Genomic DNA, 25,584 nt, shown 5'->3' with positions numbered 1-25,584 from the left:
TTCCAGTTTTCTCACTTAATAAATGAACAGCAACAGAGCAGCATTTTACACTGAAAAACTTCACCTCCGTCCCTCTAGTGGGCGTCTCCTTCTCCTTTAATGGAGAGCTGACACAAAATGAGTCTGTGGCTTTGACCAGAGGGTCTCGCAGTAAAATCACACAACACAGCGTTCTTTTCACAGATCAGAGAGCAGGTTTCAATAAAGATGACCAACGCTTACTTTAACTTTTGATGGAAAAAAAAAAAAAACTTTCGACAGAACACAGCGTTTTGCGCATGCGTCCAAATACGACAACACTACGGCAAGCCAGGCGTAGTTAGTTTGTAGCTTCGCTACTTAGCTCTCGGAGAAAAGACTAACGCCACTTGCGCACAGTTTTCAACTCAAAAAAAGTAACGATTAAATCTGACAGCTCTGATTTTACTTCAGACACAGCATTACTGCGGTTAGCCGGTAGAAGACAGATCTCTATCGTAGGCTAAATTTCTATCATTTCTACCATATACCGTTAATATTGCGCATTCCTACTCACAATTTGTACTGTAATGTGTAACGTAATTTTATTCTTGTTAGAATCAATAGTAATTACAAAACTGGTACCGAAAAAAGAACCGTCCAGGAATCGACACCGAAGTGAAGGTACCGACACAGATTTTTTTAGAAAGGTACCCAGCCCTAGTCGGGAGACCTGGATGTGATCAACATTTCACTAGTTCATTATTTACAACTGTAAAATTAGTAGCATAGACAAAAGCATAGTGGTATTAGAAGAATCACACAAAAAAAAAAAAAAAAAAAAAACTTTCCAAACATGCTGCATGCCAATATTTAACCAAGTAATGAATCGATCAAGAAGATATAATGCTGGACTTTACAAAGAATATTATCTGAGATACAAGGTATGACAAATTTGTGAACATGTACTTATGTAGTTCCTGTATAGATCCTGTATAGGATATATTCCTGCTCTTAACTGCTCACAAAAGCCTACCTAACAATTATTATTTAAAAAAATGCAAACTAAAAAATGCTCAGCTTCTGTGTTTGTTTTATTTTTTTATTAGAAACATATGTTAACATACACAGACAAATGATCAATATTTTTATTTAAAGTTGACCTGCTGCACCTTATGAATCTGAAATGTTTTGATTATTCTGATTTGTTTCAAAACACACAAAAAAAGTTCTGCAGCTACTAAATAATTTGAGTAATCCTTATACATATTCAGCAACAATACAGAAAAGAGGTCCATAAAACGATACGTTTAGCTTGGCTGATAGAATGACGAGAAAAACAGTATAATTATCACTCGTTTATTTTGTCAGACACAGGAACCAGACCACTCATGACAAATACATTCACTGACAGCTGTGGTCAAAACTGGTTTGAAATAATAACTAAGAAATAAACAAAAGTGCAAATAATTTACTGCTTTTCTCAAAATGTTATGCTGCCAAGCTGAAGGTTATTTCCAATGGACCACTGACCTAGTCCTGCAGACTGGCTGCAATTTATTTAAAAATGTAGCTTTTGTTGTCCTTCCAGTTTGAAATTCAGACATGAAATGCAGCTGAATGAGAACTTTCATTATAAACTGAATACAAACACCTAGTGTGTGTGGTCAACTGAAGTATACGTCAGTGAAACAGACTAAACAGAACAAGAGGAAGTTTGGATACGGTCCTCTGTGCTGTGCTCAAATCTGACCACAACACAATGATCCTCAGACGCAGGAGGCAGAAATCAAGCAAACATGCAGAACACAAACACAGAGCAGCAGACCTTATTTAGAGCATGAGCTGTGCATGCAGACCTTATATAGCACTATTATTAAAGCATAATTGAGCACATCACATAGATGGCTTCAGTGCATAATTAACTGCAAAAAAAGAGAGAATTGCTAAATCAGTTGTTCTTGTCATACACAAAGACAACTCATAAATTTAGTTTCATACAATTTACAACAGTAAATGCAATTTTACTTTAAAAACAACTCCTTTTGTTGGTGATGTAATTTTAAAAACTGAATTCAAGTAAACATCTGATTCTGAGAAACAACACACGCAGCTCAATAAAAAGTGACACAAATGGGTCAGCAAGTTAACTTTGACCAATATGCAACTAAACGTGTTAATTTTTAATCAGTTTTAACTACACTGGTGGTAAATGTTTATGGAATAAACAGTCTAGCCAGTAAAAATACCAAAGTGCTTTTAGGAGAAATTCAAAAAAAAAAGTTCAAGACAAAAACAGACATTTAGGAGAAATGCATATATTTTTGGTCTCCTTGGTAAAATGTTTTAAGGTTTATAGCTACAAATAGTACTGCTTCACTCTATTGGATTTTTAACTATGCAAAAAAAAAAAATGTTATTTGACTTTACATTGTATATTATAGGCCCAGTTCATTTATTTATAAATAATGCAGCCATGTCGTTGGAGGGGATGTCCTGAAACAAGCTAAGATGACACTTCTCAAAAACTACAAGAAACCAAACTTTTACCCTAAAGATGATAACATGTGGCATGGAGGCTGCACAGCTGCAGAAAGAAAATATCTTCAGAGAGTGGTGAAGGCTGCACAGAAGTCTGTTGGAGTCAGTCTCCCCACCATCACAGATATCTACACCACCAGATGCAGGAAGAGGGCCACCTGCATCATGAAGACCACATTCACCCAGCACACACACGTTTTACCCCACTCAGGCAAGAGGTTGCAGAGCATTAAGTGTAGAACCACTAGACTGAGGAACAGCTTCTACCCTGAAGCCGTTACTCATAAATCCCTAATCAGAATAACCACTGTAATGCCACTTTGATTGGCGATATATCACTTTAGCTATGCTGCTGATTATATATGCTGCTGATTATATATGCTGCTGATTACATATGCTGCTGATCTCTTGCCTTTAAGCTGCTGTATCCATACCCATCTGCTCACAACAGACTCAAGTTCAGGCTGCCGTTTAATATACTGTATTATGTTACATTATTGTTGTTTAGCACAAATCTTAGATCCTTGTATACCGTTTCTTATACTTTATATTTTTGCAATTTTGGGGTGTAACTGGGACCTTGAGTACATCATTTCGTTCCACATCAAGTATGACATGTGATGCGAATGACAATAAAGAAACTTGAACCTTGAATAAGAAATTAACTAAATGGGGAGGGAGGGTGGAATGGTAGAAATTACATGTAAAAAAAACTTTAAAATCCTAGGGGAATTTACCCAATACAGATGAACGTGCAAATAAATTATTTTGACCAGCTACTCCAGATTTAGACTTAAAAAGTACACAATCTAAACGAAAGAAGAGACCGTTAGAGAAACCAACAAGAGGCCGCTTTAAGAAAAAAAAAAAATGGACAAGAAAGTTAGCACAATAATAATTGAGGAAAAGAAAGAAAAACAACAGAAAGCTTGACAGCTGGAGTGAAAAAGCTGCCCAAATGGCCTGCTATCCTGTCCTAAAGGATTGAGCAAATTGTTTTTGGAGTTGAAGCACAGAAAGATGCATGCAAAGGCCACAAAGCAAGAATGTAAACATACACAATGGTGTGTAGATGTGCACACAAACTTTCCTCAGACAAATTTTTAAAAAAGAGCCTAAGTTCCTGGTTCCAGGAAGAAAATCAGAGGTAAACAGAATAGAAATACAGACCAAAGCACGTCTTATTTAATTTGCACGGAGTTCTGTAAAATGTAAAAAAATTAATAAACGCGTTTGGGGAAAAACTGGTATCGGTTTAAAATGTATCTCAAGTTAAATGGTGCTCGTTATTGTCTGATAACTGGATAAATTTGATATTTTATAAATAAATATTTTATAAAATATATATAATGTGGTATGACAAATAAATAATTTATAAATGACTAACTCCAAAATTTAGGAGGCTATAAAATTTGCTCAAAAGAAAAAAAAAAAAATAATTCTTCCAAATGCTGCGTTTTCATAATCAAATAAACTTAATTATTCATGCCCCCTAGATTATTTGCTTGATATAAAATGACAATTGAAAATTTGAGCAAAGCCCATCAATGAAGTCAAATTGTTTTGAAAACCATTAAAAACAGCACAACTTGAAAAAAAGGCATGAGTTACCAACTCACCCAACTCCTCATTTTAAACCTAAAATGTTCTGGTTTACAGAAAGTTATGAATGAACAGGCAGCTGCTGTGCATATCTATCCATCCATCCATTATCTTTACCCGCTTCTTCCTTTTTGAGTCGCAGGGGTCACTAGTGCCCATATCCAGCTATCACTGTGCGAGAGGCGGGGGACACCCTGGACAGGTCTCCAGTCCATCACGGGACACATAGAGACAAACGAGACAAACAACCATTCACTCTCTCACTCACACCTAGAGACAATGTAGAGTTACCAATCAGCCTAACATGCATGTTTCTGGTCTAAAACCGGAGTACCCGGTGAAAACCCATGCATACACGGAGAGAACATGCTAACTCCACCCAGAAAGGCCCCCGGCCGGGATTTGAACCCAGGTGACCTGCTCGTTGAGAGGCGGCGACTCTACAAACTGCTCCACCGTGCTGCTGCTGTGCACAATTCAAGTTATATTTGACCACATCATGCCACAGATATTTATGTAACACCTCAGGAAGGAAGCCGTCTACTGCTTAAAAAGAAGTTGTCAAAACCCTTTTAGTTGCATCCATTTATATGAATTTTGGAAAGCAACATAGTTAGCTCAACAATGCATGCTAGGATTATATCCTCTGTTAGCCAAGCTGTTGAAAGTGTCAGATTGTGTATTTTTGTCAGAACAAAACCTGCCCCGATACAATCAAACCAGCTGGCAACACACACACACACACTTTCAGAGAGCCGGCAGTGAAGGTTGAGACAGCGGTAACAACTCCAACAGTATGCCCAACTTGTAGTTCTGCGGCTAACTAAGGACCTGCTAACTAAGGACCTTTCTCCTAATCACCAACTTCCTTGCTTTCCCCTTCACCACACCAACACACACTCCATCAGAATTCCAAAATATAGCATTGTGGGGGACATGCACAGTAGTGACATTAAACTAAAAAAAAAATACACCAGTGGGTTTCTTTACCATCCAAATGCTAACAGAAAACCACAAGATGATTCTTCCAGTATTTTCCCAGCGTGCTGCATGCCAACTGGAGTCTGATGATGAAAATGGATAGCACAGAAAGACTCCTTCCACAAACTATGTTGTAGCTCAGGGGTGACATTTTAGAAGAATAAGAAACTGATTTATTCTCTTCATTCATAGTTGAGAATGTTCAAATTGATCCAATAAAATAAAACCTAGGTGGTTTTTCTATCAAAGACCTTGAAAAATATGAGGAAAAACTGCAAAAATTGTATTTAGACGACATCAGGCATGGATTCCAAAAATATCAAATTTTGTCAAACTTACATTCCATCAAAATCTAAAAATAATAATATTAATAAAATGAAATATTAAAATGTTAAATCCAGCTGCCAGTGACTAAAATATTGAGTATGTCCAACAGAGGAATGTTAAAAAATTGACTAGTAACCTAAAGTTCTAGCAATAGAACAATAAGTGACCAGAAACCATGCTTTGGTTTGAGTCAGCATCAACTGTAAAGTCCTACAAATAAGTCAGACTTGTGGCCAAAGTACCGGTAGTTAAATAAAAATGTAGGGGGAAAAGCTTTACCTTACAACCATGTAAGAATTGTCAGTGGCAGATTAGACTTGACAGTAACCATGCAAAAAAGAAACTAATGTAAAACCATTTAGGTACCATTTACAATACTGTAAAAATATTACTATAAGTCACAAACAGCACACACAACTGATCAGATTCAACTTTGTCAATCAAAATCTGACAAAAATCAGAATCCCTTTACAGTCATTATATGCAAATACAATGAAATTAAGAGCCACTCCTTTTTTCAGTGCAAAAACATGCTTAAGAAACACACACAATAAAAATATAAAAAAATGAGCATGCAAGCAAAATGCAAGCAGAGCAAAGTGATATGAAAAATAAATATGCATGCGAGCCCTGGACAAGAACAACAATAATATACCACACATTTAATTTGATTAAAAAAAAACTGAGATAATGCTAGCTTCCCAACACTCCGCTGTACCTTAACTTAAACCAAATGAAAATGTATGACCTGATAAAACTCTGAATATGATACGAGTTTGGGAAATCTGGTTCTTTCTGATAAAATCCTTATCATCTGACAGTAATTTTTTTTAAGTAAACCTGAAAATGTGAGACTTGTAACAACCTTAATCAGCAGACCAGGTGCATTTATTGGTTCCAGGCACTCGTTTTAAGCTCAGAGGTGACAGGGCTTTCTCTGTTGCAGGTCCAAAACTGTACCATAAGTTACCACTGCATGTCAGGCACTGTTTTTAAGTCACGTTTAAAAAACACACACTTTTATTCCCTGGCTTTTGACACTGTGCGAGTTGATTTTAACTTGTCTGTATTCTATAATGTTAGTCATTTAGTTCTTATCTTTACCTATTTAGATGTGTATTTTTTGCCATGTCCTTTCTGCTGTACAACCTTGTTGCTGTTTTAAGTGCTTTTAAGTGGTATGGTAATCTACAAATAAATTGAAAGAAAACACCAAGAGTGAATTAGGTGTGGTACCACTGTTTGACAAAGGCCATTAAAAAATTATTTAAGTTTTCTTAAGACTTCTTAGATTTGTAGATAGGGGCTTAAAAACGTAACGTCTCGTGAAAACAATATAACTGTTTTGACCACAGCTAATGAACTGCTAACAAGACTCATAACTGCCTTTCAGTAATAATCATTTAAATTCAAAGCAGCTATAAAACAGCTGAAATTGTTTAATGCGTGTTGAATACTTGTATATCCAATAATATGCGACTTTTTTTCACAAGGGAACGGATTACTGAAATCAGTTAGCATGCAGGCTAAGTCAGCTAGCATAACTACAGCGAAAAGATGGGGTTTAAATGTACTTACCTGTCAACCGCAGTTTTACTGGGCCATTTCTCCGAACTCCTTGGTTCGACATTCCCTTTTAGATTCCACCTTGATGAAAATTGACAAAAACTATCTAATTCATGTGTCGACGTATGAGTTTCTTAAACGGGTATCTCCCAAAACAATCCCTGGGCTTAGCTACGGGTTAGCTCGTGGTATCAGCAAATCACGCTGACTGCGCACGCAGCATACAGATATAATCGCATCGCTGGAAATATAATCTCCATATGAGCCCATTTTAATCAAAATATATATTGAAAATGTATGTAGTTACATTCTCAAGTGCTGATTGTGCCATGAGAAACGGACACAAATTAAGAACATGCATTACCCTCCAAGACGAGCGTCTATTCTACCTATGCTGAACTGAAGTTGGTGGCGACTATTGAGGCAGAGCCACTCAGAAGCACATCCGGTACAGTAGTTTCAAAATAAAACGCAGTGTAATGTGCAATCCCCAAACTGACATTTATCCCATTTGTATTAGTAAAACTTTTTTTTTCATGACTAATGTATGGTTTTTGTTGCGACCTATTCAATTTTGTGACTATGTTAAAAAAAAGAAGCAATATTGGTAACTATTTTATAAATGAGAAACATTTTGACAGAAAAATAAAAATAATCTGATACACAATGTTACATTATAATTAACTTACTGGGTACTTCCTTCAAACCCATTTGACCGCATAAAATAATGTGATTATTACGTTGAGAATTGATTTCTATTCATAAAAATGATTTCCAAATATATTTTAAAGCCCACATGCGGGCAAAAAAAAAGATCATACTACCATCTAGTGGTGAAGTGGAACAAATCATTTTCTGGCGCTGTTACTCAACTTTAATAAAACAAATTTTTTTAAAGACTTCTTACTTTCTTTTTTTCTTCACCAAAGAATGACCTCCGTTTTTTTAAACATCTCTGTGTTAGGTTAAATAAATAAATAAACAACAAATCAGAATATTACTGAAAAAAACATTTATTTACACATTTTTCTATAAAACGTTTTCTTTGTACTTTTATGTACAAGGTAGAAAAATCCAATAAAAAAATCGCAAAGTAGGGTTTTTATTTCTTGTCAAATAGAAACGTAAACAACTTAAAAGTGGAAAGTGCTTTGGTCTTCAGGGATATGGAAGGCATAACTGTCTGCACTAGCTTCAGGAAGAACAAACTCATCATCTTCATCCTGGAAGACAAAGAAAAAGACGCAAAACGCTCAGGACTGTGCAAGTCATAACCTGTTTTGTAGCTGGTTTTATGGATTTGAGATAAGATACATTCTTCAGACAAAGACTACTTTTATCAACTGAGAAGACTTTCAGTTTTGACTTGGGTTCACTTCATAGAATTACAGAGTATGCAGTTTAAGTGTATCAAATGAAATGTTTGAGAAATGTAAACTTTGAGATTACCTACATAAGACACTTAACTACAAAACCGAGGAGCTGTAAAACAAATTATTTGTTAAAAAAAATAATAATAATCTGTAAAATAAAAAAATAAAAACTTTTCCCTGACATTTTGAGTTGCTTTTCTTAATACACCAAGCACACATTCCTTAACTTTGTGTGAGATGTTGTGTAAAGTAAATTTACATATTTTGTAAATGAAAAGTACAAAGATTATCTTTAACTGAAAAAGCCAAAAAAAAACCAACAACAACAAAAAACCTACAATAAATCCACACTAAGAATTTGAATTTAAAGTCTCATACTTTTAAAAATGTGTAAAAATGTTTTAAACCAGTCATTTTTGGTTAGTATATCGTTAATTATTTTTTTCAACCATAATTTTAAAATGTCCAACCCACCAGAGAAACATAAATGAGCTACTGTATAGATATTATAAAATAAATGTACCTTTTCAGAAAAGAATCTGTCGATAATGTTGAGAGAGGACTTGTAGACCGCTTCATTTTCATGGGACTGTAGTGCTTCAATCTTGTCCAAACCATTCAACTCCTCAATCATTAGGCACAGTTTCTCAACCTCACCAGTTTTTTGTGACATCTGTGGGAAAAAAAAAAAAAAAGAAAAACATGTACGGACAGTAGTCTCAATAACTGCTAAACAGCTGTGACAGTGGTTGCAGAGGATAGAATAAGAGCATGAAGAACATTACATTATTTCAAGCGAGTGAACTTACTTTGTTCTTTTGCACACAAACTAAATGTTGCAATTCAAAAACATCCCATAAACAACAAAACAATGGGGGGAAAAAACAGCAAGGAGAATCTTCTCTTAAGCTAAAATACAAATCACCCTGAAATAAATGACAGTCAGAAGCAACTGGCTTCTTACCTGTAAAATATTGCAAATTGCATCCAGGATGACCAGTATCATCTTGCTGTCTTTGACTGTCAGTAGATTGAGCAGAGGCTCCAGCACTTTGCAGTGGACGAGGTAAGCCATTTGTTCCACTGATCCACCACTGGTATAATTGGTGACGGCCCACACTGCTTCCTTCTGGGTCTTGTAATCTCCCTAAATAAATAAACAAAAACCATCAGCGATTTTGGGCAAAAAAAAACAAAACTATAGGGCTCTCAGAGCTTTAAAAGAAGACCAAACAAATCCAAACATTTTTTTTTAGAAGCATCCTGACGAATAAGCACAAAAGGCCTTAATATGCTCTAATTACCCAGTTTACAATAATTAATTTTAATAATCACTTCAGGGATTACATAATACATAAAATAGTACAGTTCTGTGTTTCTTTAGATTGACCTGTTGAAGGAGCTCCACCAGGATGGGTATCAGGCCTGCATCAATTACTTCCTGAATCTGGCTGTCTTTGCCAGCTGTAATATTGGACACCGTCCAGGCAGCTTCTTTCTGGATGTTGGACTTGTGGTGGCGCAGCAGAGCAGGGAGCATTGCCAGGCCACCTGCACTGAGCACACACTGGGTCTGCTCATCTGTTCCAGTCACTATGTTGCCAACTGACCTCAGAACAGGAGTCTAGGAGAAGGAGAGTAAGTTGCTTATATGAGCATTTGAAACTCTGTGCAAAATAAAAATGACATTTGCAAGCACGATATCAGGGGCTCCTTTAAATGTCAGAAACAATTTTTGGTATGCAAGTAAAAATATACCGAATTAACAGAAAAGCTGAACTTTAATCCTTTAAAAATAAAAAATGAAAAATGAGCAGTGTTTTAAATGACAGGAATGTCAAAGTTCACCTAAATCTTTGTTTCCCAGTCTCTGAAAATCAATTTAAAATATATAAACTTCTGCATTCCATATGGGACATACATTTATACCATGAACTCAATGTCACATACCACAATGGAAAGCTCCCCACAGGCCAGGAGATGAACAAGTTGAGGAACCAGGCCAGATTGCACCACCAACTCTATCCTCTCATTGGAGCCGTCAGTCAAATAAGACAGGGCCCAGCAGGTATCGGCCAGAACCTCCTTGTCACCGTGATGCAGGAGGTGCGCCAAGGCAGGAAGCAGCTGCTCCACTGCCACCAAGGGAGGGGGAGGATTCTTATGTCGACACAGGTTGGACAGTGTCCAGGTCACATTGCGCACAAAGTTAGGCTGATAAAGAGGATATGATATTTTAGCCCAAAGCTATAGCTTTAGTGCAATAAAAAAAATAACAGTATTATAAATAATGCACACAATATTTGAGAGACACTTACAGGAAGTAGAGGCAGAGAGGGGGATTTCACCAAAGTTAAAAGAGGCAGAAGGCCACCGTGTTTGATTACCAAGTCTCTAAAGTTGGGTCCATCACCTATAAATTAATTACAGTACAATACAATAATTATTTTGATCAGAATGCAATAACAGATTAAATAAAAATGCACTGAAAATATATTACACTTATAGCTTTATGTTACTTGATCACCATGAACCCAAATGTATTTGGATTTGATTTCAGAGGTTGTAAAAACACTGAAAAGCCATTCAACATAGGGTAACAACTATACAACAGCTGTTAATATCTTATTGCTGAACCTTTCACAAGTGCAAAACTAAACTAAAACAAAGTGCTTAGCTTCCTTTTTAGCCAAAATAAATGATCTCTGAACAATGGACCAGTGTATGTCAACTAGACCCGTCGCAATAAACAATAAATCAATTAATCACATGATAAATGAAAATTATCAATCTCATTTTCATTTATCGGCTTTATCGTTTCTTCGTGTCTCTCACTTTCTACTGAAGACACTGGATGGCAAAAGGCTCAACTCCGGTGCTCTTCACTGACCCCTCCCTTTCTCTTTAAAATCCATTTTAACCGTCCAAAATTGCGTTCTTGGATCGTTAAAAGCCGCTAAGCTGAGAAGCTAAGCTACGAGCTAAGCTAACAAAATTAATTTGAAACCTGTGCCTTCGTTTAAAAAGTTGTTTTTCTCTGTAAAAAGAAGCAGAGAACTTGTTTACCGATTTTTTTAATTAAAAACTTTGTGTGAAAAATGTTATGCTAAAGAGCTCAAACCACACCGAGCGTTCGCCATTTTGAGAACAGGAAAAAAGGAAGGACAGCCCATGTCACGTCAAGGAGCCTCCCTCCCATTTTTCTTAAAGAGACACACTGCTCGCTCCCTCACTATCCGTCCTTCAGTTCAAACAGTCTTATACTGCCATCCGGTGGTCAAAAAAGGTACTACACTCAAATTAATCTTGTAAAAAGTTCAGATAATGTAAGACTGAGGCAATGTGAGAACAAAGCAGGTCATTTTTTGAAGCATCTTAGGGAGCAAGAGCCCATGATGATAGTGTTTGCTGTTTTGTGCCATTTTCTGCAAGCTAACATAATGCTTCCCACCAAGGCATACACAATGCATACAATATGTCAAAAGTATTACGTCTCTATGTTGGTACACAAGTCCACAATCACACTTACCGTATAATATATATAATTCCTTATATAGAGAACTTTACTCATGTGAATGTTCCTGTAAAGTGCCCTGAGACAACTTTGTTGCGATTTGGTGCTATATAAACTGAACTGAATTATATTTAGACTCAATAATTAAGTGTTTCCAACAACTAAAAGATGTTTTGCATCAATATTTTCTCGTTTTAAATGGATGTGTGAAAGAGCAACTCCTGACAATGTCTAAACAGAACAAAAAAAAAATCAGACATTGTTCTGCATTAAGACATGGAAATATCAGGGTTTATCACACATTACCTGCAATGTTACCCAGGGCCCAAATGGCCTGCTCGTTGATGTGCAGGTGAGGTGATTCCACCAGTCTGATGAAGGCTGGAACGCCTCCTCCCTCTACAACAGCATTCGTCTGCTCTGAGGTGCCAGAAGCGATGTTAGTGAGGGCCCAAGCTGCCTCAAACTGGATGGGAGGGAATTCAAACACCGCCAAAAAACTAACAAGCTGTGGGATGAGGCCAGCAGCAATTATGCTGTCAATCGGTGGCTGCTTTTCCCTCGAGAGCAGCTTTCTAGAAATCAGAAATTTAAAAAAATTGAAATGCAGAAACAGAAATTATTGCAAAGCTTTAAAATGAAGAGAAAAAAAAAACATTCAACACAAAATTCCTTGAAGCAACTGTGTCTTAAAAATGTGGGAATAATGGGAATTATCAACAGCTGTTTTTGTAAATAACTGGATACCACAAAATCTCGCAGCACACAGAGGAAAGGCTCACAATGTCCAACCTCTGGTCTGAAGTGAAGACGTCGAGTAAACATAAAGGTCAACTGTAATACCACACTGGATTCCTACACTATACAGGAAGAATCCTTCAGTTTAAAGATGACTGAAATTACATTACCTGGCTGCCTGTGTTGCCTTCAGTTGATTATCTAGATCTGGACTGTACACACCTTCTGTAATTTCCTCCAACGAGAAGTGAGGCTGCTGTTGAAATAGAAAAGCAAGCTTAAAAAACATCATTCAGTGAATGCCATAGAGAGACATTGCAACATATAACCCTCACAACAATGATGAAAGAGCCCAAGTTTAGGATATTTTTCCCACTTAATAATATTTATAATACAGGTGACCTTTGGCTGGTGCTTGTTAAAAAAAAAAAAAAAAAACTAAGTTTGTATGAAAGTAAAACATTTACGGTCACAAAAGTTCCTAAGTAGAAAAACATGTTGAAACGAGACTTGTGTGTTTTTATTTTATGGTGATTTATGATGGTAATTATTATTTTTTTATTTAAATGTCACTTAACCAGGAAAGACATGTTCAAGAGATCTCTTTTACCAGTGTGTCCTGGCCAAGACAGGCAGCAGCTCAGATTAGCACTAAAGTCCAAACACACACAATAAGACGATAAGAAATAAAAACTCAAAGTGGCCTCCTGTATTTTTGCAGAGCATGTAGATGTCTGGATGTGAAGGCAGAAGGCTGCAAATAGTTTGGTAAATGAGAAATGGCCACTGGTTTAATATGCGAAAGGATAAAGCACATCATCCAACACAACAATACAACATGCAGCGAGTTTTAAGCTTCATAATGAGCCTCCAAGCTCCATGAAGGACTGAACCTGCTTGAATTGTGAAGAGGCTGCATATCGATTACATCTCTGTAATTTAACCAAGACATAAAAGTAGCAGAAACAAGTGTTTTTGTGTAGCCTGAAAAGACAAACAAGACTTAACTCTCAAACAGAAGCAACATTTTAGCTTAAAGTTGGGAGAGATTTTTGGACCAGTTGTTGAATGTGAAACTTGAGTTATTCATAAACTAACTCGATTTCTGAGCTTTTAATTGTTGTACCATATGGGAAATACTTGCACTTAGATTTTGAGCTGGAGAACGCAACTTTAGTTTGTTTTGGTGTTGAATAGTGCAACAGAGTACATCACAGTATTGTAAGCATAAAAACAGAGATTTGTGTTTAATACTTATTAGTTAAGACGATCGATTAATAAAAAATTAACAAGCAATACGCCTATGTTCCCTGTTGCAGAGGGATTTGAATAGCAAATAATTGTAATATTAAAGATGAGAATTTTCTGGACTGGAATTGAATGGTTAACCTCAATGTTTTTGGTGCAAGATATTAAGTGTGTAGGAGTTACACTGTGTATAAGAACAGAGGTAGATTTGTTTTTCTCGTCCGAGGTGGTTTATCCACCACCAGGCACAATGACGGTCCCAGGGGGTGACCAGTGGTGGTCTTGGCTACACATTTGATAAACTAATTTTTTAAGCAGTATAAAAACTAGAAAGCATTCAGTTCAATTAAATATTTCAAATTATCCATCTCACAAAATTAACCCAACTTCGCACACAACAGAGGACAATAAAGGAGCCACAGGGAACAACTATGGCTACAAGAAATAAAAAAAAACTATGCATTCCACTTCAACACAGAGCTTTGTAGGAAAAAACGCTTTCAAACTGAGTCTAATAAAATAATAAAAGAAAAGTTTGTTTTAGTGTGATCCATTGTCAAAGCCTTTGATAAACCAATAAAAAAGGGGCTGCATGGAGTTAGTTAATTGTCCAGAGCCTCAATAAAGACATTTAATACTTTTAAAGTGGCTGCAGTTTTTTTTCTACAACCAAATTGAAGGTTATACCATGAGTATTTAGGTAATCCTGTAGCTGTTCATCACACATTCAAGGATTAGAGTTTAGTTTAATAGAGCTCTCATCGAGCCGAACCAGTACCGGTGCCATAGCATCTTTGTCTTGCAGAGGTGATGTGGGCTCGTCCAGGAAGTTTTCAACGGTTCTCCTCTTCAGAATCTGATCATCTTTCTTTGCTTTTCTCAGCTCGACGTTAAACTCCGCTCTCCGGCGCCTCAGCTCCTGAAAGATGGCCACACTCAAATAAAACACACTTGCGCGTTTAGCGTGCCGGCGGGTTAACTTGCAATGGCAGAACCTACTCCGGCATCCTTCCCTTTGTTTTTGAACTGGTGGAGTCGATCTCCGCTGTTGTTGTCAGCTGACATTCCTAAACACAACCGACTCCTCAAAGCCAATGTCGTGCTGAGAAGAAACGAGAGAAAAAATAAACGCTCGTACCAACGGTTTCCCTCATTCTTCTCTTACGGTTAATAACGTGTGTTAGCTTGCTAACTAGCTGAACCGATATCTTTATATCAAGAGTAATCTGACTCCATGCCAGAGCAGAGGAAGCACACGGAACTTGTCTACTAAACAGTAATGTATGCACTTGTTTTTAAAAACAAAGGAAAAAAAAAAAGAAAACACGTTTCAACAAGGTACTAGGCAACAGAACGTGTGCGACCAGCTTACCGAGTTCTTGAGAAGAAAAAAAAAATGACACTGAAAGTGACGTCATCAACTGCGACGGGTTGGGGTTTTTTTTCGGATCGCTGATTGGTCAGATTTACAACAGGCCTCGCCCTATTGTTCGAGATTAAAGAAAACGTACAACAACCGCAGATTTTTGAGTCCGCCCTCCATGCCATTGTAACAATAAATATATATATATACGTCACATATTATTGCTATCTCTGTCTAATATAACTATTCCATAGACAACCCCCAAAAACCTTTGCGCAGATGTGTTTATTTCTGATAAATATCAACGCTGATTGCTGTACGCCTGATGACCCAGTGGCCTAATGGATAAGGCATCAGCCTCCGGAGCTGGGGATTGTGGGTTCGAGTCCCATCTGGGTCGTTTATGATCCTTTTTTTAAGGACTCAAAAAGCAGTCCATGGTCACATTATGGTGTTCTGAAATAACGCCAAAATATAATTGGGATAGATTGGGATAAATAGAGCAGGCTACGTAACGTAGAGATCCACGTGAAGTTACAATTTTTAACTATACACGTTTTTCATCTTTTAGTTAGAAATATTCATGAATTATTTACTCATTCATGAACAATGAGCATAAAAACTGAACTCACGACTGCTATGATAAATAAAAATAGGGTTAAGCTTTAGTTTATGTAAGTCTGTCAAAGTCTTTTTAGGTAACAATAAAAAAGTGGCTATTGATAACACAAACGTATTATTGGACATTAAATTAATTTTTTAAAGAAATAAAGCGTCTAATTTATTCTGAAATCCTTCGCTAAACGTTGACTCGAACTTGATTATTGCAAAGTGGCGTCGTGTGGTGTCTGTCGTGGTCAGTTATCACCACTAGAGGGCAGTAAACACGCGCATTTCGGTTTCCGCGTAGCTAATGGCGTAAACTTTGTACCAATATTAAAAATGTTTTAAAAACAAGCTCAAAATTTTCGGCAAATAACTACCACGAGTTTCTATTTAACCGACCTACTTGCTCAGTTAACAGGCATTTCTCTCTCGCTGCTAGAACTGAAAAAAATGGATGAAAGGAGTCAAGGTTTTATTATTATTATTATTATTATTATTATTAAGTTTTTATCAACATTACAAACATTTGTCTGCCAGGGGTATATTAACATGTACAAAGGAAATAGTGTTCAAGTATAAAAGAAGAACAAGACAATCTATTTACAGATTATATAGATGAAAGAATCAAGTGAGTGTTTATTTCTGAGCTCGTGACGTCACAACACCGCCTCCCTTTTTCCTTCTCATCCCATCCTCTCCTTGAGCAGTCCTATAAAAATCCCAAGATTCCCAACTCTGCTGCAAACCGAGCAAACTGAGCATCCAGGATGATGGAAGGGATTACTCTGACACTTTTGTTTCTGGTGTTTCCTCTCCACAACACAGAGGAGCATGTTGTTAATGGTAGGTGGACATCTTTGTTTTGTTTTTCTATAGACAGATCTACAGCTGTGGTGTTTGTCAAATATATTTTTTTCACAGATGAAAACATATAATACCAGAAGTCTTAATATCATAAGTGTTTACGTTTGATGTGATACTTAAAAATCTTCTATTTAGTTGCCTATCTCTCCTAAAAAATTTAAAAGATTTAGATTTTCTAAACTGAAAAAAATCTTCAAATTATGCACAATTTAATGTATTTTTTTGTGTTTTTGTATGGAAAAAGGTACATCAAATTGCATATCATTTGATGCAACTTGTGGTTCAATATGGTCACTGTGGTAACCACACGCCTGTGTCTCTCACTCCCTGACTAGCAAGTCAGGCAGACGCAGACTGAAAAATAAGGCTCGAACAAAACAAACACTGTGCAAAAACGAACAGACGGATCTTAGAAATCCTTGTATCGTGAGCGGCAGAAGACTCGGTTTGTCACACATGCAGTATTTTATTTAGAAGTTATGACAAGATGAAAGGACGTTTCACTTCCAGTTGTGGAGCAATTATTATTATTATTATTTCTTTTTGTGCTAATGTATGACTGTATTCTGGGAAGGTTTGAGAGAAAACCACAAGTCCTAGCTGTGACAGACACACAACATAAAATAAATTAAAATGTCTACATTTTGATGTATAATTTTTAAATGCACCCCAAAATGTGTGGGAATAAGAAGAGTTCCTTTTTATAAGCTTTGGCTGTTTTAGACAGAAACAAGTTTATGTGTGACATCATGATTTTGGATGATGTGACGTTTGCCTGAGCTGTAGAGCTCCACAGAGAGTTGGGTTTTCTCATCAGTTTTGCCAAAATCCCATTGATCGCTGGGTTTTTTGGGACACTGTTTAATTATCATAGTTGACTACAGGAACTGTGTGTTTTTGTGTAGCTGAAGTGTTCTCCAATGTTTTCACAGAGCTGTACACTCTAATAGAAAAGGGTCAGAGCAGCTTTGTGGATCCTGTTATGAGCAATCAGACCAGGCTGGTGGTCAAAGAGCCCTCACTGCCCATCAATGAGCTCCTGGAGAAAAGCAGCAAGACCAGTGAGTCCAAACTGAACTTCCACCCTCTCTCCTCCTCTGTGTGGCCGAAGCACACCAACCTGGCCCCCATCCTTCGCCACCACAACAAGAGGAAAAAGGGCCACAAGAGTGACCGTTTGGTGGAGCACAACAGTGAGAAAAGCATGGGGGAAGCTGCTGGTCTGATTCCTAAAACCCAGCTGACTGGGGCTACAAGTGCCAGCACCAATCGCACATCCCAGAAGGCCAGCCAGGACACCCAGACCCCCATCAGCCCACCTCAGCAGACTGAATCAGAGGGACTCCTCAACTCCAAACCCAGGACGCCAGCTCAGACACAGACCCAGTCTCAGCAGCAGCAAACAGCTGCTTCCACCCACAGGGATCCCTCCAACCGAAGGCAGGACCCAGAGGAGAACCGGCCAGGGAAGTCCAGCCTCTATCAGACTGGAATCAGCGCGGCGACCTGGAACAACAGCCGCCCGCCGGTCTTCTTCAACCGCCGTTCCTCCAGCCTGCTTTACCAGTTCGACATCCTGCGGCGAGGTAGGGGAGCGACGTTTCCTGACCCTGACATCCAACCCAGGGTCATCTCATATCAAGTACATCAGGGTATATACTGCAAAATACTTGCATATACCGTGGTATTTATTAGGCATTAGGTGATTTGAGATGAAAAAGTTTGCGAAAAGACTAATTTTTAAATATCCCACCAAACTATATTAAGTGTGGATGTGTAAAGATCAACACAATAGTCTGACCTGACAGTAACTACAAGTCAGAAATACAGTAACTGTTTTTGTTTTTCATCTCTTAAGTACATGTTCTGCTCATGTTCTCTGCAGAGTCTGACTACACACAGGATGCTTTCTGCATGAGCGAGTGCCGGAAGGATAAGGATGAGAAGGAATATTACTGCTACAGTGAGTTTGGTATGTAACACAAAGACATACTCCATCAGGTGTACACAAACAGACATGAAGTGCAGAAAGATCCACACATTTTCAGTCAGCTTTAGAAATACTGAGCTGATCATGTAGGTCGAAATAACATTAACATTTTAAAAGATTTCCTTCAGATAATGCACATTTCATCTAAAGACACTGTGCACAATCTTACCGCATGTGTTTAGCTCTCAGAGTATGTGTTGAGGATGGCTGTCAGCTACTACCACTCTAAAGTTTAGCTCAGTATCTGTAAAACTACATAAGTTGAAACCGTGCATGTGCTGGCAACGGTGTTTTAACTGTGACGGCTATACTGAAAGTGATCGACTCTAATAGTTATGCTACATGTGGCTTTTTGTTTTGGCTCATTTCAATTAGCCATGAAGTCCATCTTCTTTAGGGAGACTCGAAAAGTTAATTGGTTATAGACGTACATTCAATAATTATTGTTTTGAAACTTCATTCAAATTCATCCAGTGGTTCATAAAATATTACACCAAGAGTTTTTAACTGTTTTGTGCTAAATTCAACTTTTTCAGCTAATTCCACATTTTTTAGCTTATTTCAGCTCATTTCACTTCCTTCTGGTAGTTTAAGCTTCTTTCTTTCTTTTCAGGTACTTTTCAGCTATATTTAGCTAATTTCAGCTTTTTTTAGCTAGTTTACTAATGTTTGTTCTCATTTCTGGTTATTTAAACCTAATTCAGCAAATATGTGTTCTTTCTGCTTTTTTCTGCAAACTTAGGCTCGTTCTTCCATTTCAGCTACATTTCAGCATGTTTAGCTAATTTCTTCTGTTTTTCAGCAAGTTCTTCAGCAATGAGCTCTTTTTGTAGAAAATGCAATTTCTCTAGTTTTCATTAAGCTAGGCTAATCTAAGCTAAGTAGCCTTAGGATATAAATTAATTTATTTCCTAAACTCTGAAGTAATTTTGAAAAACCTCTTAAATTTGTATCTCATCTTCAAATGGAAGATCTACAATTCAAAATATATTTATACATTTTTCTCTCCTTCTGAAACAGCTGTCAATGGGATCGTCCATGACATCGACATTTTACCTAAAGGCGTGCGGCTGATAACGCTGATGGTCAGCAGCGACGGCTTCTACAAGATGAGTCGTCTGTACGTGACCCCAGAAACCTTCTTCTTTAAAGTTCACCTCCTGGTCTTGGACACCTACAAGTGCAGCAAGCCCTGCCCTGATATCAAACTTGGTAAGTGTTGAGAGTAAAAGTTTTCCTAAAAGCCCAAATATTTTGTCTTCATGCTAACAGTGAAAATGAGATTTGAAAGTGAGAAGCTTTCTTAGTGAAGGACTTTACATATGAAAGGAAATAAAAAGGAATTTAAATGCATCTTAAGCTTGCTTTCTGTCTTCAAAACATGTCATGTGTTGTCTGGAGTGTCTTAAACACGTCCTTCTCATTTTTGTCACTGGCGTCTCAAACCCTTTTCAAATTGGTTGCGTGTGTCTCAGTTTTGTTGTGGGTGTATTGAACTTTTCTTGTGTTGTTCCAGTTCACTTATTTTTTTGAGGATCTAAAATTCTCAATTTTGTTGCACAAGTCTAAAATATCAAAGTGCATTCTCAATAATCCAGGTAAAAAAATCCAACAAAGTTCAGTCAGGTCATCTGGACGGTTTCTTATTTTTGTTTAAACGTTTCGTCCTTCATCCAAAAGACTTCATCACTCCGAGGACTAGGAGCCACAACAAACTCAGTCCCACAAGCAGCACACTCACATAGTGGGCCAACCAGTTTACAGGTGATAAGTTGGTTTCTGGAGCCCGCCCTCTCCCCCGTCAACTCCTCTGAGGCAGCCATAGCCAAAGGGGTTCAAACATCAAAGTTCATGCTCAAAAATCCAGGTAAAAAAATCAAACAAAGGTCAGGTCCTCTGGACGGTTTATTTTTTTCTTATTGAAACGTTTCATCCAAAGGACTTTGTCAGTCTGAGGAGCCGCAACAAACTCAGTCCCACAAGCAGCACACTCACTGACGAAGTCCTTTGGATGAAGGACGAAACATTTCAACCAAAAAAACAAAACAAAAAAGAAACCGTCCAGATGACCTGACTTAACTTTGTTGGACAAATCTAAAACCTTTCTCAAATTTGTCGTGGGCTTCTTGTCCAGTGCGGACTGAACTTGGCAGAAAGATCTTCTTCTACTCCACTTCTGTTTCCTGGAATATCTTGCAAAAAGATTTGAAGCTCTCGACCTTGACCTCTCTAAAATGGCTTCAAACATCTGTTAAGTTCATGGCAAAAACCAACGCAGACATGTTCCTGTTTTTAGTTTTATACATCGCTTTACAACCTAGCTGTTTTTGTTTAGTTTTTTTTTTAAATACCATTTTCTTTCATTTGTTCTTCTCAATTTACATGCTTTCTTTTATGATTGTCCACTGTTGTCATCACTCTGTTAAAATCAGGCCTCTCTTGTAAATGAATCCCCCAGGCTCAATGGGACTAACCTGTATAAATAAAGGTTGAATGAATCCCTTTTGAAGAGTGCTGGATTATGACACATGGGAGCTCTCCTCTCACAGAAAACATCTGAGGTTATTTCTCTAAAAATCCAGGTCTAAAATCCACACCAATTATACACAATAAGTAAATGAGTCACCAACAGTCACATCTCTTTGTGAAAACACCCTCAAGTTGAAAATTGTATGACAAGTTCGCACCTTTGGGGCATGTGGGGAGTCATTTTCTAGTCTTTAGTGAAAACACAAAAACTGCTCAGCGTTGCCCTTTTCTCAATTCCTCTTAACCTGCCCTCTGCTTTTTCCCAAGGAACCAGATACATCGTCATGGGTCAGATCTACCACCGGAGGCGCCACCTTCCCGGTGACCTCCAGAACCTGCTGGGAGGCAAGCTGAAACCCGGAGACGGACTTCTGCGAAGCAACAGCTACGTCAAGAGGTTCAACAAACGGAGACACCAGAAAGCTCTGGAGGCCGCCCGCTCCAAATGTAGATGAACCAGAGATAAGACTATCGCCCCCTCTGCAGGGGAAGAGACGTTGCAGCTGATGTTAATGGATCTTAACTAACCCCACAGTATTGGTCAGGACAGAGGACATGTTGCAGAAGGACATGGATGGGTTCTCACATAGGACTGCTGCCACGTATCATAGTATTGACACATCTTTTATCTTCTAAGTCCCCAAAGTACTGAGCTGTGGCCTTTTTGCTACATGCAGCTCTTACCAACAGGATTTTTCACGATATTTTTAACCTTTGGGACTCCGACCTCAAATCTTTTCACTGAGCACGTCTCAGACTCTTCATGCATTCGTGGCTGGTTCATGAAGTACCTGATCGAAACACAGTGACCTAATTTAAAATGGAATACTGGCTCATCTAGAGCACACAAGGTTTGGAAAAGACAAAAGAGAAATGTTGTAAAACGAGCGTAGCTGTGGAAGCACGTTTCAGTTTGGGGGTGCCGCGATCACATGTGAGTCTTTATAACAGAAAAGTGAAATGAAAACTTGCAAAACATATTGTATGGACATTTAAATGTGCTGGTATATCAGAAAGACAACATCTGTAAAAAATAGTATGCTAATCTGCCAACATTTTGTAGGTTTTAAGCATTTGTAAAAAATTTGCACGCTGATATACAAGAACTGCTCGTTTAGAAATTAGAATAACAAAACACAATATCAAATGGTTTAATTCTTTTGTTTGTTTGTTTTGTTTTTGTTCATGCACATCTTCTAGCATCTATCAAGGGGTGCTGCAGCACCCTCTGCACTCCTACTTCCCACAGCCTTGCTAACAACTTTACATAATGAACTTCGTTTTTCCCATCAAGTTTGGATTTTAGGAATACGCCTCTGTCTCACACGTGAAATATATTTGGTTTCAATAACACCTGACGTTTTCCATAAATCCTAAATAATCATAAAAACCTGCAACTTTGATTATAATTTTAGAAAATGTTTACGTTGATTGGTCAATGTTACAACCAAAACAACCAAATTTAAAAAAAATATATTGTAACAAAACTTCAATACACAGTTTGGTGAGTTGTAGCACTTTGGTTGATACTAGTAAGCAGGAAAAGCACAATTAATTAATTAAAAATAATTAAAAAGCAGCTACAAAATCACAGAGATGGATGAAAACAGGTCGAGAGAAACATTAGGAGGAGCAGCTTTGGTTGTGTTCAAGTTCAAGGATCTTTAGTATCCTCAAGGGCAATGTGGCTTATTGTCAGTAGACACACAAGACAAGACATTGAGACATTAAGAGTACATGAAATCATCATTGTGCATTGAGAAGCCAAATTAATTTTTCAGTCTGTTTGTCCTACATCTGGGCAGCAGACACCTGCATCCAGTGGTGTAGTCTATGTGATACTCGGGCATATGGAGTATACCCACTAGAAAAGCTTAAGAATTTCAGTATACCCAATTTAAAGTGCCAAAAGATACATGACATATCATTAGGTACGTGTCATTGATACGTTAAACAGCAGTTAAACGCTTCCATAACCTTCTATTGGTATGCAGCGCTTTGCTTTGATACTGTTATATAACATGTTTTTAATACAAAGCCAACTGTTGTACAAAGTTTGTTGTACATTTATTCAAACTATAAGCATCAGAGAAATATGGAAATGTTCAATATGCTTAAAAATCAAAATAAATTGACGATGACATTGTACCAACCAGTGTACTTTGGTTTCTAAGCACAGTTTACCCACTACAAAAATGTAGACTACACCACTGCCTGCGTCCAGATGAAAGGAATCTGAACTCACCGTGGAGTGGGTGAATAAGATCTGCCAGAATAAGCCTGGCCTTCTTCACTGACCTCGCCTTGTGTAGGCCAGTCTGTGTTTGAGCACGTCTGCTTCTTCACTAACTTTAATTACAAATGAAATGTGTCAAATTTCCAAAGGGAGCCCGACAGACTGTCGGTGGAGAACTGAACTGAGCTGTGAGTCTTGTTGCAGGTATCTGATCCTTTCCACACGTGGACACTCAAAGGCGTACTTAAATTGTGGCCTTTTTTTAAATCGGCTCTTGCCGTTTGTTTTTTCTTGTATTATTAATGCTGTGGGAAAACCAGTGCTTAGAAGGAACAATTGGAAAAATGAGACCATGTTTAGAAAAGCAAAGGGACAAAGGTAAAAATAAATAAAGGGTTATGTGAAATAAGGGAAGTGTTTGTGTATGATGGGATTGTCTGAACTTGTGCTTCTTTTGAGAGAGGAATAAACTGCACTGAACTCTTGCATTGCCTAACTAAAGATGATGTGAAAAAATATATATGCTTGTGTGTGTTTTTGTACTCTGTTCTTTCACGCGATCACATCCAGCTACCCATTAAAACATTGATCTTTATTATCATTATCAGTGAAGAAGTCCACAAGAGAAATACAAGTTTAACAACCGTACTTTCAGCTTGTCCAGTCCTCCAGACATCCCCACTCTGTCAGCTCTGGTCAGTTCCCAGGCTCGGTGAAGTCTAAATCTGCAATCAGTGCTGGAGGGGACAGATGCATGTGGGCAGGAAACGGGAGCCTGCTCCACACTGTGGCTACTATCTCAGTGGGAGGACATTCCTCATTGCAGAGGATGTAAAAAAAAAAAAGGGGGGGGGGGGGTAGGGTAGGTGGGAATATCTCAGAGCTGCTTCCTGTGTGAGAGCTCCCAAACGACTGCGGGCTTGTGGTCATCTGTGGCGCACTCGGCGTCCTCGTGAGGCTCTGGATCCATTTAGTGGTTTGAGTGGGGCGTTGTAAAAGGGGGGGGGGGGATTGGGGAGAGGGGAGTGAAACATCAAAGCTGGAGGTGTCATTTTGAATCATTTGATGACGGTGAAAGCTGTCAGTGTGAAAAGGTCATGACCCTGTCCACTGGTGCTCGCCTCACCAGTTGAAGTAAGTTGAGATGCAGCAGTTTGTAGAGTTTCCCTCTAAGCGTCACTTTCTGCTGCTCTGTGATCCATCGCCTGGTCATTTGTTGGAGCATGACTCAAATTATTACAATCTAAAAGGATTACATGCCTCCTGCCACTTTTCATAGCCACTCTGGTCAAACCTTGAGAATAAAGTTATGTTGGAACCATCAGTGTAGTATGTGTTGGGAATGACTCTCAGTGACCACCATATTAAATTGCAGCTCAACATTGGCTTGAACCGCAGCCATGTTTTTGCAGGCCAAGTTTGGTTAGCTGTGACGGCCATATTGAAGCGGACTGACTCCAAAAGTTGATCAGCTGTACATTTACATCCAAATGTTTCATTAAAATCTGTGCAGCGGTTTATGAGATATTTTGCTAACAGGGAAATAACGGTTTTGTGAGCAAAGATCAAATACGTGTACTGCTTAATATATGTGTTGTGCATGACTCTTAACTTTTGCCATACCAAATTATTGTTGAATATCTGTAGAATTAACACTTTCAGACATTAATTTGTTACCTAAGGTCAGATGGATGTGGCGGCCATCTTAAACTGGGTTGTCTTTGAAATTTAATCTGTACAATTTATAATCAATTTTTTGAAAGTTTCAATAATATCCGCACCCAACGGTTCATGAATTAGTGTTGCTAACAATCAGAACACACAGTAATGCTCACCGTTGAAAGCAAAAAGTTACCGTAATAGTAATATGAAATATATATATTTTTTATTTCCATCTGAGAAAGATGAACAAACATCCAATTGTTAATGTCCATGTGTTTAATTCAACTTGCATCAAGAATTCTTCATTCTCATCAGTTTTTGCAAAAAACACCCCTGAATAATGCAGGTGAGCCAAAAAAGTCTCATCACACTGATTGTCTTTTGTCCTCCAACAGATAAGGAATAATTTTAGGTCTTCTGGAGCAGAATAATTAACAAATTATTTGTTTTTACTTTCTAATCAGTGATTCCAGAGCAAGAGGCGGC

General features: G+C 37.9%; 3 protein-coding genes and 1 non-coding gene across 4 annotated transcripts in view; 2 read left to right on the top strand and 2 right to left on the bottom strand.

Annotated features, from left to right (window-relative positions):
- LOC119422394 (E3 ubiquitin-protein ligase SMURF2) overlaps positions 1–7,410 on the bottom strand; it is a 55,476-nt gene extending 48,066 nt beyond the window's left edge. Inside the window, exon 1 of the mRNA XM_037689759.1 lies at positions 6,988–7,410. Coding sequence (XP_037545687.1) covers positions 6,988–7,039 — 52 coding nt within the window. The 5' untranslated portion in view covers positions 7,040–7,410. The remainder of the gene's footprint in view (positions 1–6,987) is intronic.
- A 666-nt stretch (positions 7,411–8,076) lies between these two features.
- LOC119422399 (importin subunit alpha-1) lies at positions 8,077–15,246 on the bottom strand. Its single transcript, XM_037689765.1, has 11 exons — positions 15,221–15,246; positions 14,848–14,950; positions 14,627–14,767; positions 12,771–12,856; positions 12,169–12,437; positions 10,667–10,761; positions 10,299–10,562; positions 9,739–9,972; positions 9,313–9,495; positions 8,872–9,021; positions 8,077–8,198 (listed from the first exon to the last, which is right to left on the bottom strand). The coding sequence occupies exons 2-11, from the start codon at positions 14,911–14,913 to the stop codon at positions 8,109–8,111; spliced, it is 1,578 nt and encodes a 525-aa protein (XP_037545693.1). The 5' UTR covers positions 14,914–14,950; positions 15,221–15,246; the 3' UTR covers positions 8,077–8,108.
- A 292-nt stretch (positions 15,247–15,538) lies between these two features.
- Positions 15,539–15,611, top strand: trnar-ccg. Its single transcript has one exon. It is a non-coding gene; the product is annotated as a tRNA-Arg (tRNA).
- A 4,130-nt stretch (positions 15,612–19,741) lies between these two features.
- LOC119423140 (UPF0450 protein C17orf58 homolog) lies at positions 19,742–21,655 on the top strand. The gene is made up of 2 exons (XM_037690551.1): positions 19,742–19,883; positions 21,468–21,655. The coding sequence occupies exons 1-2, from the start codon at positions 19,754–19,756 to the stop codon at positions 21,653–21,655; spliced, it is 318 nt and encodes a 105-aa protein (XP_037546479.1). The 5' UTR covers positions 19,742–19,753.
- The last annotated feature ends 3,929 nt before the right edge of the window (positions 21,656–25,584 follow it).

Source organism: Nematolebias whitei, chromosome 16 (assembly GCF_014905685.2).
Source record: "Nematolebias whitei isolate Nwh7 chromosome 16, NemWhi1, whole genome shotgun sequence".
In the NCBI taxonomy this organism is placed as follows: Eukaryota; Metazoa; Chordata; class Actinopteri; order Cyprinodontiformes; family Rivulidae; genus Nematolebias; species Nematolebias whitei.
This window is presented reverse-complemented; position numbering and strand designations above follow the sequence as displayed.